At 52.1% G+C, this 14,757-nt stretch overlaps 1 protein-coding gene across 5 annotated transcripts in view; it reads right to left on the reverse strand.

Moving 5' to 3' along the window:
- Window positions 1–3,262: 3,262 nt before the first annotated feature.
- Window positions 3,263–14,757, reverse strand: part of usp54a (ubiquitin specific peptidase 54a) — a 20,681-nt gene continuing 9,186 nt past the window's right edge. For 3 of the 5 annotated variants that reach the window (XM_076046264.1, XM_076046266.1, XM_076046265.1), the window contains exons 4-22: window positions 14,604–14,738; window positions 14,398–14,511; window positions 14,087–14,169; window positions 13,392–13,494; window positions 13,164–13,310; window positions 12,794–12,943; window positions 10,882–11,032; window positions 10,515–10,700; window positions 9,611–9,742; window positions 8,386–9,046; window positions 7,833–7,954; window positions 7,568–7,735; window positions 7,370–7,489; window positions 6,824–6,989; window positions 5,918–6,558; window positions 5,722–5,813; window positions 5,469–5,585; window positions 4,982–5,198; window positions 3,263–4,870 (exon numbers count right to left, since the gene is read on the reverse strand). In XM_076046264.1, coding sequence (XP_075902379.1) covers window positions 4,296–4,870; window positions 4,982–5,198; window positions 5,469–5,585; window positions 5,722–5,813; window positions 5,918–6,558; window positions 6,824–6,989; window positions 7,370–7,489; window positions 7,568–7,735; window positions 7,833–7,954; window positions 8,386–9,046; window positions 9,611–9,742; window positions 10,515–10,700; window positions 10,882–11,032; window positions 12,794–12,943; window positions 13,164–13,310; window positions 13,392–13,494; window positions 14,087–14,169; window positions 14,398–14,511; window positions 14,604–14,738 — 4,080 coding nt within the window. In that variant the 3' untranslated portion in view covers window positions 3,263–4,295. The remainder of the gene's footprint in view (window positions 4,871–4,981; window positions 5,199–5,468; window positions 5,586–5,721; window positions 5,814–5,917; window positions 6,559–6,823; window positions 6,990–7,369; window positions 7,490–7,567; window positions 7,736–7,832; window positions 7,955–8,385; window positions 9,047–9,610; window positions 9,743–10,514; window positions 10,701–10,881; window positions 11,033–12,793; window positions 12,944–13,163; window positions 13,311–13,391; window positions 13,495–14,086; window positions 14,170–14,397; window positions 14,512–14,603; window positions 14,739–14,757) is intronic. The other 2 variants (XM_076046267.1, XM_076046268.1) reach the window with 2 other exon arrangements.

Here is a 14,757-nt window from a genome sequence, read left to right on the forward strand (position 1 = left end):
CTGATGAGGATGAACTGATGAGGATGAACTGATGAAGATGAAACGATGAAGGTAAACTGAGGCCTGAAAAAATATCCATCAGTCTACAAAGTAACCACAATACAAGCATCGCATGGATGTTGACACAATGAGTTGAAAATCAATGCATTGACTTCCTGACCATAGGATCACGTGTTTGTGTGTTTGTTGCTCAGCGTAGCTCGCAATGTGTTGTGTGCTGAGATGCAGCGAGTAGCAGATGTTTCTCTGCAGGAGACTTGATTCACTTCCCAAACATGCAAACAGGAAGCTGCCCCCCCCCACCCCCCCATCATCATAGCAGCAGTTGGAGAGGAGGATAGGAAGTCCACGATGTTCTGCCTCTTGTTTTCTCCTCCATTCTTCTGTAGTTACTCAGCGCAGCCAATCGGATCTCAGTGCCACATTGACTGCTACCACCGGATGGCGCTAGAGTGGCAGTAGAAGACGTCTAACGTAGACATCTCGGCCTCTGCGATACAGACACAAAGATCAGCAGGCAAATCAATCGATCAACTTTTATTGATCGAGTACCAAATCACACCCACACACGGTTCAAAGAAACACTTTGTATTCATTTCAGCACATTTAAAATAGAACTGTGAAGTAATAAAGTGATAAACAATACATTATGTTGTTATGGTATCATAGTGTAGTAGGATCGTAAGATAGAAATAAATCAGAGATCCACGTGCCACTGTGTGTGTGTGAGTGTGAATGTGAGTGTGTGTGCGTGCGTGCATGTGATGCCAGGAACCCTGCCTGCAGTCATTCAACCACTGGGAGGAATGTAGGACGCTGCTGATTGACAGGTGACTGTCGTCGTCCTCATCACACTGACTACGCTTCCCTGCTTGAATAGAACCGAACAGAATAGAATTCTTGTCTTTATACATTTCTACCACAAAATCCAAGAGTGCCTTCCTTTGGTGTGTAAACCATGAGTAAATACTAATAAAACATGACTAATAAAACCATAATAAAAAAAGACACATGCCACACATCAATCACACCACATTCATCATCATCATCATCATCATCATCGTCGTCATCGTCACATTCATCGTCAGCGGCAGCTCCTGATTTTCCCGTTCCAGTCTGCAGCTGCTTCGAGGTGACAGATTGTTGCTCTCTGGCTCGATTCCCAGTAACACATAATGATCAGACTGTGGACTCGGATGAACCAGTGAGTTTTCTACTGGTTTGGTGTTGAACGTTGGAACGTCTTTGCCAGTAAAGTTAAAAAAAACGTTAATGTAGTCTTAAAGTTTTTACTTATTTGTCCAGCGAGCCTGCACACAATTTAAAATTATTCCTAATTGCTAAACATGACAATAATGATAATAATAATAATGAATTTCCTTTATTGTCATCATATATGAACGGTCACTTCCTGTTTTGAGCAGGGTGTGTGTGTGTGTGTGTGTGCACGCGTGTGTGTGTGTGGTTGTAATCTAGGACACACCCCCTCGGTGTTAAATGCTAGCACCAGCATGCTAACTAACAGTATGTCTCCGTAGCTAGCAAGCGAAGCCAAGTTAAAAGTCGGACCTGAGGTTGTGAAGATGTGCGAGGTTCACCACATGGTGGCAGCAGTGAGTCTTGGCCAGGGGTGGACAAACTTTCTGACTGGTGGGGCCACAATGGGTTCTAAAATGCGATAGAGGGGCCGGAGCAGCAGCAGATGAATGGAATGTTTTGGTGACACCACCTCATAGGAGGAAAAATATATTATGGGATATGGGATATCATGGGAAACATGCTGCTTTAATGTCAATTGAAAATGTCAATTGAAAATTGACTCTTAAAACACTGATCGAATGGATCAAATAAAGCTATTTTATGACTTACTTACTATTAATATAATTTCTTCAAATTCGGATCAAAAATGGCCCCCGAGGCCGTAGCTTGCCCCTGCCTAATCTAAGTTGAAATTTGCTTGTATGCTATCTTTTTTTTTTTTTTTACATTGCATTGTGGGACATGCAATGTAAAAAAGAAAGCATGTAAGCATGCAAAGGACGGTGACACAGAAAGAAAGCAAATGACTGAAAGGTTGGCGGTTCAAATCCCGCTCCATCCAAGTCCGCCGTTGTGTCCTCGGGCAAGACACTTCACCCTAAGTTGCTCCCAGTGGGGCGTGGCAGCAGCCACTCGCTGGTGTGTGAATGGGTGAATGTAAAGCGCCTCTCAAGTGCAGCCCATTTACCATTGACACGCTGTTGATTCCCTGCGGCTTGCACCGATGATGAGATGATGGAAGATGCCAGGGGAGATGAAATGCAGCAGTTTCGCCGCATTGACACGCCCACGTCATAATCTCTGCGTTCTGATTGGCCGCCACCCTCGTTAGACATTTGGCCCCTTTGATGCTGCCTCGACCCAAATCTCTCCATTTGGTAATGTTCATTTGCTAAAGGAGCAGCGGTGACCTGATGCTGCGATGATGTGGGTCAGTGTTTTATAAGGCATCAAGTGGGGTCACACACACACACACACACACACACACACACACACACACACACACACACACACACACACACACACACACACACACACACACACAGTGTCAGAGCCTTAATGAGGAACTAGACTGACCGCTCACAAACGGGACGCAGTGCTGTGTGACCTCTGACCTTGAAATTCAAATTGATTGATTCCCAGCATGCCACTCACTCAGGGGCCAATCAGAATCTAGTGGGCACGTCCTGTGGGTGTAGAAGCTCCGACACGTTGAGAGAAGAGAGACTTGAGAACACTTTTTCCTTCAACGGTTTAATCATCTCTTCTACAGCGTGGAAAAATAAGCATCGAAAAATATACAGACGTCGACAAAATAAAATCTGGCAAAGCGAGAAAAAAATAAAAGTCGGACATGTAGGAAAAATAACGTCTATCATCTGATATTAGTTCGTAACAGTTCATTTACAGACTCGGCTCTGGTTGCAACAGACTCACTTTGAAAAGGAGACGCCAGCAGTTAAAGGTTAGAGCTTCAAATTAAAAGTCAGGAGGAATTAATCAGTAATCAGTAATAATGAGCCGAAGACTGGGGGGGGTGTTTTTTTCGGCTCACCGTGAGCACCAGTGGGGCTGAGTCTCAGCTGTCATGTCAATTGTAGTGAGAGAAAAAAAAAGAAAAAAAAAAGGACGACTTTATTTCATTATTTTCACCCACTGTTGCTTGAAGATAAGAATTCAATTTCTTTCTTACATCAACTGGAAGGGAATAAATCTTTTAAAAAAAAAACCCGAAATAAATGCAAACCATCCTCAAAGCTGTGACAAACAATTACTCAAACGTGTCGGATCTCCATCCAGAAGGAAAAGTGACATCTGTGATATCTGCATATATAGAGGGTCGTTAACGCCGCTAACAGTACACCAGGCTAGTAGAAATGTCATGCTAAATATTAGCTGCAACTCTTATAGTAAAGCTTCGGTTAGGGAATCTAACACCGAGCAGCCAGGCACCACTGACCGACTACCTGAACAAAACACTACTTCTGCCCAACACAGAGTAAATAGAAACACGTAAATGCAACTCGAATCCGACGAGCCTACAAAAATAAATACATGTCACTTTGTGTGAAAAGTCTGGCACTTCCTGTTTGTGTCCCCTTTGTTTTTCTGTAGAAACCGTGTCCCAACAGGAAGTGAGTGAAGGTCTCTGGCCAGGTCGGGTTGAACTCAACCACCAGGGGGCGATCTAGGAGGAAGTGCCACCGCCATCTTCCACAGTGAGCTAGCACAGGGGTGGGCAAACTGTTGGACTGGTGGGGGCCACAGTGGGGTTCTGAATTCGACCGAGGGGGCCGCAGCAGCAGCAGCAGCAGCAGTTGGATGGAGTGTTTTGAAAACATGTTGCTTTAATGTCAATTGAAAAAGGAACAAAAGTGTTACAACTAAGTATGTGTCTAAAAGTTCCACAGTTTTTAACCTCTTTATTGTAATGACTTTCAAAACACTGATGAAACACAGCCATTTCATTACTTGATTACGATAATTATAATTTCTTCAAGTTTTTGCAAGCCGGATTAAAAAGCATAACGGGCCGCACATGGCCCCCGAGCCATAGTTTGCCCATGCCTGAGCTAGCATGCTACCAGCATTCCTTTCTTTTTGCGTAGACCTTAACAGGATGTGATGGGGTTGCAGGGAATATGGGGTGTGGCTTCCCCCAGTGGGCGTGGCCAGAGAGGTCTTGGCACTTGTTTAAAAAGAACTACTAATAATAAGTTGCGAGAAGACTGAAGTCGCTGCGAGGTGACGACCGATCAGCTGGCGGGGTGGGTCCGAGCCAGGTGGGCGCCGCAGGGGGGGCAGAAGGGGCGGAGCCTCTGGGCAGGAAGCTGGCGACACAGCGAGCACAGCGGGGGGTCCCTGCTGGGGCGGGGCCGCAGGGTGAGGGTGTCCCAGGGGTCCCAGGCGGTCCTGAAGTCAGAGCCACAGCGCCAGTCCGTCTCAGGGGGCATGTCCAGACGCAGCGGCTGGTGGGCGGGGCCACGGTGGGTGGGGCCAAGGTGGGCAGGCTGCGACAACTGCCGATGGTGAGTAGCCGAGCGGGTAGGGCGAGACAGGGTGGCGTAGAGACTCGCCGAGCCTGGTGGGGGCGCCAGAGTGGAGCTGGTTCTGGGCGGCCTTAGGGGGTGGGAGGGGTCGGAGGGAGAGGAGGGGCAGGAGGCGGGAGGCGGAGCTCGGCGAGGAGCCCGAGGCAGAGTCCCATAACTCAGCGCCACACTGTGGAGACTCTGAGTCGGACGCCTGTCAGACACAACCAGAAACTGCTGCTGGAAGCTGGGACCGGGTACTGGACCAGGTCCTGGTCCTGGTCTGGGTCCAGGTCCTGGTCCTGAAGGAGGAGAAACAGTCAAACCACTCCACACTCAGCATCAGAAGACCTCAATCAGACAAAAGGAGACGAGGAGGTGCTACTGTAGGAGATGGAGGGCCAGTAGGTTACCTGAGTGTCCCCAGGAGGAGGAGGTGGAGGAGGAGGTGGAGGAGGTGGGGCCACCACCGGGGGGCCGTGATGTCAGCGAGGGAGGTGCTGGAGTCGAGGGGCCGTGATGGAGGAGGTGGTGGGAGGAGGAGTAGGAGGAGTGATCTGCAGTGAAGGAGGAGGAGGAGGTGGAGGGGTGTAGAGTGGAGGAGTGGAGGGGGCGGGGCACTGAGGGCTCCTTCAGGAGGAGGAGTAGGAGGGGGAGGAGTTGGTGACAGTGGAGGAGGAGTTGGAGAAGAGAGAGAGGGACAGAATGGATTGAAGAGGTTAAGCGAAGACACACACACACACACACACACACACACACACACACACACACACACACACACACACACACACACACACACACGATAGCAGAAGTTTGCAGTGACAATATATGACCACTAGATGGCAACAAACTGCACAGCTGAACGGGTGCTGGGTGTGTGTGTGTGTGTGTGTGTCTTACGAGGCTGCGGCTGGACCCGGGGTTGTGTGTTCGAGTCCCGCCGACGCCTCCACTCAGGCTCCTGGACAGACGCCGCAGGTTCTCAGCGCTGTAGCTCTCGTCTTCCCCTGGAGGCTGCTGCTGGGAAAACAAGAAGGACTGAGGTCACACACACACACACACACACACACACACACACACACACACACACACACACACACACACACACACACACACACACACACACACACACACACACACACACACACAGTACCTGACGGACGGCCTGAACCGGCGTCCTGTAGGCAAACCTCTCGATCTCAGCTGTTGGCGTTTTGGAGCGTCCAGAGTCTGATGTCCTCATACCTGCGCACACGCACACGCACACGCACACACACACACACACACACAGTCAGTAAAGATCTCTCACACACACACACTTGAAGCCATATCACGGCCTCAGTGCCCACCGTGTCTGCTGCTGCGGCTGCAGCTGCCCCGTTGCATGCTGGGAGCCAGCAGGCTGGCCTGGTAGAGGGACTCCAGCTCGGACAGCTCTTCAGTGGGCGGTGCCGCGCCCCGGGGCAGCGATGCACTCTGGGAGCTGTAGTACCTGCTGACGTTGTGGGCCCAGCGCTCCACAGGCAGGGCGGCGCCGTAGGGGGAGGGGTCACCGTGGTGTGGGCGAGGGGGCGAGGGGATGAGGGGGGGCGGAGCTCCAATGGCGGCGGCGGCAGGGAGGTGGTCCGGGTGCAGGCAGGACCACTTCCTGGAGGCGCAGGCGGCGGGGGGCGGAGCTGGTCTGGAGGTAGTGGTCGTCAGTGGTGGGGGTGGGACTCCACTGTAGCGCTGCCCCTCCCCCACCTGAGACTCAGAGGTGGGGGGCGCGGCCTCCTCAGGAGGAGGGGGCGGAGCCAGTGGACTGGAGGGAGAAGGGCCTCTGGTCCAGCCCTCCGCCCTGGGGGCGGAGTCAGAGACACAACGTGTACCGGGTGGGAGGGGCTTGACGAGGCAGGGGGAAAGGGGCGGGGCCTGATGGTCCTGACAAGGTGATGATTGGTCGGTGGCGGGTTGATCGGTCAGAAGTATTTGGAGCGAGACAGGCTTTTCACTGTAAAGGAAGAGAAAGAGAGAGAGTGAGTGTGAGGGAGAGAGAGAGAGAGAGACCGAAAGAGAGTGAGAGAACACACTGTTTGACTGGGTGACGGGTCACATGTTATACAAGGCTGCCTGTGATTGATCAGCTCTACTTTGAGCCCTGAGATCACTTCCTGTCTGTCTACGGCCAATTCCTGTGTGTGTCGTTGGCCAAACAAACCGACCAACCAAGCGTCTCACGGGTAGACTAGCTGTCCTCCGATTGGCTAAGCAGGTACCTGGGTTGCTCATGCAGCTGTAGCCCCGCCTCTTCCTGCTGCTGCTGCTGCTGCCGCTGCTGCAGCTGCAGGCGTTGCTGCAGGCCGCGGCCTCTCCTCATGCAGCGCTGCAGCCGGCTGTGGCTACTAGCCCCGCTAGCCTCGGCCGCCAGGAGCTGCAGTTTGGCTGCAGCCGACGGGTCATGTGACCACAGGAAGTGACCGACGATGCAACCAATCGAAACACACAAGGGGAAAAAAGAAAAAAAAAAAATGAACACAAAAGAAAGATGCAGAAAAAAAGAAAATTGTTTCGATGACATCATGAACAAACGGCTGATGCAAACTGTGTCTGTGTGTGTGTGTGTGTGTGTGTGTGTGTAAAAATGATGAAATGGTAAAATTATACATGACCAAAGTAATAAAGTTATGAGCAAAACATTGGGATTTTTCTTTTTGTTCAGGTCCTACGGGACAAAAATCATCTTAGAAAAAACACCCTGGAGCTGCAAGGAGCCCTCTGTGACCTCAACAGTGGGAGGAGGAGGAGGAGTGGGCGGAGCTTACACACAGCCTCGTTGACGGCCGACAGTGCCGCAGCCACCTCGCCTGCCTGCTCCAGACGCACCGATTGGTCCAGCAGTAGCTCCGCCTCCGACACGCAGCGCTCAAAGGTGTCACCTTTACCTGCAGGGAGAGAGACAAGGTCAGCGAGTGTGTGAGTGTGTGTGTGTGTGTCCCAGTTGTGTAGGTTTGTGTGCGTACCCTGGATCTGCAGCTGGTCCAGGTCCAGGTACTTGCTGGGTCGGGGGTTGAAGCCCAGTGCCGCCTCCTTCTCCTTCTCCTGCCGCCGCTGCTGCTCCTCCTCCGTGGCTCTCCTCTGCACCTCCTCCTGCAGCTCGTCCAGCTCGCTGCGGCCAGCAGGGGGCTCCCCTGCGACAGATAATACACACAGAGAAAAAAGCCATCAGGTGGCCTGAGCTCCAGCAGTGCAGCACCAGGAGGACCAGGAGGAAGCGGCGGCTGTTACCGAGGCTCCCCCTGCTGGCAGAGCTGAGGTCCTGCAGCAGAGCGCTGCTGCTCTTCGACCTGATGTTCCTCCAGGACGGTCCAGACGAGGAGGAGGAGGAGGATTTCTTCACTGCGCACTCCCTGGAGAGGAGAGTCCAAAGTGAGTGTGTGTCTGTGTGTGTGTGTGTGTGTGTGTGTGTGAAGCCAGTGGTTTAGTCTAGTTTATTCCAGTGGGTATACAGCTGCTTCAAAACAACACAAAACAAGAACCACCGTCATGCATCAAGTATCCAGCACCTCCATATAAGTGAGATCATTGAAGACTGATTGTGTCATTGTCTAAATGTAACTGTATTGTAAGCAACAGAAGATATACAAGAGCCACTAGCCGAGTTCCCATGACCTCTAGAATTGCACAAAACCGAAATATGGCAATAAAAACTGAAGTTAATTATTCTTTCTGTCCGGCAATGGTACCAAATGACCCGGTGGTTGGGGACCGCTGACGTAGACTACACCACTGTTGTCAGCCAATCAGCAGGTGAGGTTTGTGTGGGTGGGCGGGGCCTCACCTGTCGCCCAGGTTGAGCTCCAGGCTGACGGGGCTGCTGCTGTTCCTCTCGCTGCTCTCGTAGCCGCTCTCCATCCTCTGGATCAGCCTGACTGGAGGAGCAGAAGGAGCAGCAGGAGGAGGAGGGGGAGGCTCTGCACCTCCCTCTCCATCCCCACCTCCTCTGTGGCTACAGGAGGAGGAGGTGGCTCTCTCCTCCTGCACCTCCCCACAGTCTCCTCCCAGTGGGCTGTAGCCCGCCTGCCTCCTCCTCCTCTCCCGGCTGAAGATGCTGTCGATGTTCAGCACCTCCCTCCGAGGCCTCCAGGCCGGCCGGTACCTGGCCGAGCCTCCTCCTGCGCCTCCTTCTCCTCCTCCTCCTGAGCAGCTGGACTTTGACTCGCTGCTCGTGCTGTCGGCCTCCCAGTCTGGGAGTCTCTCTGAGAAGGAGGAGGAGGAGTTGGCGGCGGCGGAGGCCTCCTTGGAGGCGACCTCGGCCAGGACAGTGGAGGAGGAAGCGCAGGAGGAGGTGGAGGAGGTGAGAGGTCGGCTGTGGAGGATGTTGCTCATCGTCTCCTTGAATTCTCGCAGGCGGCTGGTGGAGGCAGGGAAGGTGGAGGAGGAGGAGGAAGTGGGGAGTTTGGGGAGGTGGCGAGGAGCCTGCTGCTCCTTCAATGTTTCCCCTGGAGAGAAGGAGGAAGAGGAGGTTCAGGTTCTCAGCTCCACAATCAGTCCTCAGTAAACACTTCAGAAAAATTGTATAGAGTAGGTGTGGGCAAACTACGGCCCGTTAAACTTTTTAATCCGGCCAGCCGCACTCGAAGAAATGATTTTTAGAAATTTTAGAACCCACTGTGGCCCCAACAGTCAAAATGTTTGCCCACCCCCTGATATAGAGAGTAAAAGAACAATTGAAATAATAAAGAAGTAAAAAAATAATTAAGATAAAGATTTGAGGTATAAAAAAGTAGCCAGCGGTAGTGAGGTTTTTTAAAAGTGAAATGCAGAATTGCAAGATGTAAAAGTACAAAGTGCATCATCATCATTTCCCTCCACTTTCCCAGTGTTGGGTTAAAGAGCCTGATGGCCGAGACACACGGAGGAGGAGGAGCAGTGAGGAGGAGGAAGAAGATGAGAGGAAGGAGTGAGGAGGAGGAGGAGGAGGAGTATGTTTAAGAGGAGATTGAGGAGGATGCATGAGGACTGGATGATTGACAGCAGCAGCAGCAGCAGGAAGCCCCGCCTACCCTCACTGTGGTAGCCCGCCCACACAGCCTCGCCGTCGGCTCTGGCTCGGCGGAGGCGCCCGGAGCTCCGCCTCCTGTCCCCGGCCCCACCTCCCTTCTTCTTCTCCTGTTGGCCACTGACGGTCACGTGACCTTTGGGCCACAGGAAGCAGCGGCGACGACGGCGGCGGCAGCGGTGGCAGGTGACGATGGCAAGACAGCGACCACGTCATGCAACACGCCGACAGAACACAGAGGAAGACGGATGGACCGTGAGTGAGAGGACAGACAGGAAGTTCTAATGCTTGGTGTCAAACTCTGGCCCGCGGGCCATATTTGGACCGCAGTGTGGTTATATTTGGGCAGCAAGGGCAATACAAAATCACCGCTAGAGCTGCTGGCCCGGACGTGCACCACTTATACTACAAATCCCAGAATGCTCTGCTCAATCAGGACAGGACAATCATAGAAGGGTATTAGTATTATGACGTTATTTGTAATTTGTATTTTAAATTGATATTTTTAAATGTATGTTTACATTTAAAAAGGTTACTGTTGAAATTTAAACCAGAAGGCTGCAAATAAAAAAAGAGCCATATGATTTTAATTGACATTTTAACTATTTTGATGAGTTTTTCTCTATGATGATGGCGTCACAACAGAATACAGTTGGTATAACGTGATTTTTTATTTTTTTTTAAATTTGAACGCTAGTGGTCAACTGTTTCCCATGCAGTAAACACACAAAGCTATTTAGCTCCACGCTCAGGTTTGTACACAAAATGAATTTGTGACATCAATAAAAATTGGCAAAAAAAAACTTGAGCTTTCAATTGTTACACAAATAAAACAAATTTTCAAGATAGAAAGTTAAAAATGTTAAAAAAAAAATAAAATGAAATTATTGGCTGATGTTCTGTCTCACCTACGGCATCCAGACTGCAGAGCGAGGCGTGTAGGACTCCTTCTGATTGGATGACGGTTCCCTGGGGGTGGAGGGAGGGGCCGAGGCCGACCAGGGACTCATGGCGCCAGAGGGGGCGCTGTCGGTACGAGTAGCTCTCCGCCGACGAGTCGGTGCGAGCGTCGCTGGAGATGGACTGCTCGCGGCCTGCCACACACACACACACACACACAAACACACACACACGCATCACTGCGGCTATGTGCGGCTTGCTCGGCTGCCTGTGACGTGTATTATGTGTTGGTAGCGCCGCCCTGCTGGTCAGTTACCTGAAGGCTGGCTGCTGTGCTGCTACTACTAGCGCGACTCCTAGCTGTGTTGTAGTTACCCGAGTCCTCGCTGTCGTAGCAGGGGCGGCTCAGCGGCGGCGGGTCCTGCGCCGACACCGGCGTCCCCCGGGGGTCAGCGTAGAGCAGCAGCAGCGGCTGGTAGTGGCCCTTGATGCAGCGCAATACCACGTCCTTCCACTTAGGGCCGATCTGCAGGAAGAGTAGGAGCCAGACGTGAGCCCAACACCGTGATGTCACCCCCGCCTGGATCGATAGCCGTCAGCCTGATCTGAACCAATCACAGGCTGCGTTTCCGTGGCGTTTTTCGCAAAATAAAAGCGATGTTTCTCAAATTTAAACAAAATACAATTACGATTTGCAGGCGTTTCCACTGAATGGTGTGAAGCAGGTAAGCCGTAGTTTTCGTAAAATCTCGTCCCCACTGGAAGGAGGATGGAGGTGCAAAACATTTTGCCATAAATCTGCATTTCGATATGGTTTGCTGTCAGGAACGGTTGTTATCATTTTCTCATTACTTGTAAAAAACATTCCGTCCCCTCCTCCTCCGTCCAAACATAATGCGCCATTTTCACTTGAAGTGAGCTGGTCATGTGACCCTATTCTCTATATGGATACGTCTGGAAAAACCACCTCATCAGAGCGTCAAAACCTTTTAGCCATATTTGTTTTTCCAAGTTTAGCTGTTTCCATCACCAGTTTGTTATTGCCATATTTAGGTTTTGCGCAATTCTAGGGGTCATGGAAAGGCAGCTAGTGGCTTTGACTCAGCAGCAACAGTCCTTAAGAAAAAAAAACACAGAAGAAGAAGAAGAAGAAGACAAGCAGGGTCTGATCTCAGTGAACAGGCAGCTGAAGGCTTTTCCCCTCCGACTGGCTTTAAACTCCGCCCACCACCATCATGGCCGCTCCCTACCATCACCAGACGGGCGGGTCAAAGGTCACATCTGGTGGGTGAGCCACGTCTTTTTTTTTTCCTTTTTAAATCTGCATTCCGAGTCCAAAAACTTTTTCCTCATTGATGATGAAGAAGAGTCGGAGCTGCTCCTCACAGGCAGGAAGGAAAGGTTCCATCGGTCGGATCAAAGCCCAGATCGCTGCCGCCGCTGCCCCAGGCTGCTCCGACTCCGACCCGCTCCACTATTTTAACTCTTTTATCCCAAAAAAGTCGCGGCTCACCTCCAGCCGAGTCGGAATGCCGACGCCAACCTCCCCTCGGCGTGGAAAGATGGAGAATCAGAGTGTTGCAGCGTGAGCAAAAGTCTCCACTGTGGTGGTGGTGGGGTGAGCGTGTGTGTCTGTGTGTGTGTGTGTGTGTGCACTGACCACACCCTCAGTTCAGTCCAGCTGGACGGATAAACAATGGAGGGAAATCCTTGTTTTCACAAGCAGTGCAGACAGAGAGGGAGAGGAATGTGATATCACTGGTGGTGGGGGGAGGAGGAGCAATGGAAAGAGGAGGAGTAAGTGGAGGAGGAGGAGGAGGAGGAGGAGCCGGAGGAGAAAGAGGAGCAGAGAGAGGAGGTGTAGGAGGAGGAGGAGGTGCCGGAGGAGAAAGAGGAGCAGAGAGAGGAGGTGTAGGAGGAGGGAGAAGAGGAGGTGTAGGAGAAGGAAGTAGGAGGAGGAGGAGCGGGGAGCGGGAGTATGAGGAGCAGGGAGAGGAGGTGTAGGAGGAGGAGGGAAGAGAGAGGAGGAGGTGAGGAGCAGGGAAAAGAGGAGGCACAGTAGGAGGGGGAGGAGTGTGAGGATGGACAACCTGATGTTGTTTCCTCTCCTCAAACTAACATCAAAAGATCTAAAAATAAAAATTAAAAAAAGACAACCAAAAAAACAGCAACAGCCATAAAACAGGTTAAATTTCTCCTCTTTCTGATGCTGCTCTTATCTCCCAAAAATCTCCTGTGATGGTTCCTCTCTTGGCCAGGCGGTGGCGCTGCTGCTGCTAACAGTTACCTCCTTGACGTGGGCGTCGTCAAAGTACATCCACCGTCTGATCTTGGTCTGGAAGAAGAAGGTGGAGTAGTGTTTGCCGTAGTAGCACACCATGCCCACTAGGTAGAGCTCCGCCTGCTGGGCCTTCTCCTCCGTCACCCTGTAGAAGAGCTGCAGGAGCAGGATTAGGAGGAGGAGGAGGAGGAGGAAGAGGAAGAGGAGGAGGAGAAGAAGAGGAATAAGAAGGAGGGAGAGATGGAGGAGAGGAGGAGAAGAAGAAGAAGAAGAAGGAGGGAGAGATAAAGGAGAGGAGGAGGAGGACAAGAAGAGGAATCAGGGAGTTGATGATCACCCCCCATGATGATGACCATCAGCTGCCAAAGGTCCTCACATCTCCCAGGTGCAGGCAGGTGCCCAGCGTGTGGATGACGTCCTCAGCCAGGTCCGAATGCTCTGAGTCCCACACCAGGCCGATGGTGATGATCTCCGGACTGTTGAGGAGGACACGGGCAATCCGAAGCTGCTGGCCACACTGGCTCTGCGGAGAAGGAGGAGGAGGAGTTCAGAGAGAAGAAGCACAGAGCTGAAGGTCGAGGTGGGGACCTCCTGGTGGTCTTACTGGACAGCTCCTCAGGTCGCCCATGCTGGCGTTCCTCAGCAGCTCGCCAAACATCCCAGGGGTGGGCTTCTCCCTGGACTCCAGCATCTTTACCGCCTGGTTACTGGAGGAGGAGGAGCAGGAGCAGGAGGAGGCGCAGGAGGAGGAGCACAGAGGTAGAGGAGGAGAAGTGAGGGGCATCAGTGTGATCCAGTGGACCACTGCCATCAAACTGTTTCTGCTGCTGTGAACATTTTCTGCATTTTTCCACCACTAAATTTTGAGCCTTTGATGTGAAAAGGTGCTACACAGGAAGTGATCTGCAGCGTCACGCAGCCAGACAGGAAGTGAAGACTCACTGTGAGCAGATGGTCACAGCCGTGATCACAGTGATGATTCATGTTCCTGTGACCCCACCCACCTACCCCACGACACACACACACACACACACACACACACACACACACACACACACACACACACACACACACACACACACACACACACACACACACACACACACACACACACACACACACACCCCCTCAGGAACTGTGATTAGCTGTTACCTTAGAGACCCACAGGGTAACCTAGCGACTGAGCTGTGTGTGTGTGCGGGTGCGTGCGCGCGCGCGCAGGGGGTGTGTCCTCAGCTTACTTTCCATGAGATGAGAGCTAAAAATATAATTCTCTCCCACACCCGCACACACTCTTACCACAGGGAGGTGGTGGAGATGTAGTGGACCATCTGGATGAAGGGCAGAGGGTCTGAAGATGCTCCGCAGCTGCTGCACACACACTTAACACACACACGACAACACAACATAGCGCAACAGTTAATCAACAGTTCCAACAAGTCACACGACTCCTGTGTGTGTGTGTGTGTGTGTGTGTGTGTGTGTGTGAGGGTGCTTGATGTGACTCAGGAGGCAGAAGAAGGACGGATGGTGGATGGTTTCAATTATGAGAAGCTAAGGTGGCGGAGTGCCGTGATTGGCCGCTGAGTCACTTGTCCCCGCCCACCCACCTGCTCAAAGAGTGTCATGGCGAACTTCTGGTGGGGGATGCAGTGGCGCGCCGTGCAGATGTCCTCCTTGGTCTCGTCGGAGATGTGGAAGTGGATCCTCATCAGGATGTTCTCCTGCAGGAGCACAACAGGAACCTGTCAGAGAACCACAACCAACGAGTCTCCAGGAAACAACCAACCCGGCGGTGGCGGCGAGGGATACTCACGAAGCACTCGGCGGCGTCGTCCATGATGCCCAGCTGGAAGCGCTGCTCGTCCTGGAAGGTCTTGGCCAGGGCGCTCCTCAGGGCGTCCGAGGGCAGCACCTTCTCACTGCTGTACTGGAACTGGGAGAAGATGCTCTGGAGGAGGAGGAGAAGG

The sequence above is a fragment of the Nelusetta ayraudi genome, unplaced genomic scaffold (genome assembly GCF_046127955.1).
Source record: "Nelusetta ayraudi isolate G7.1 ecotype Tasmania unplaced genomic scaffold, CSIRO-AGI_Nayr_v1 ptg000089l, whole genome shotgun sequence".
Taxonomy (NCBI): Eukaryota; Metazoa; Chordata; class Actinopteri; order Tetraodontiformes; family Monacanthidae; genus Nelusetta; species Nelusetta ayraudi.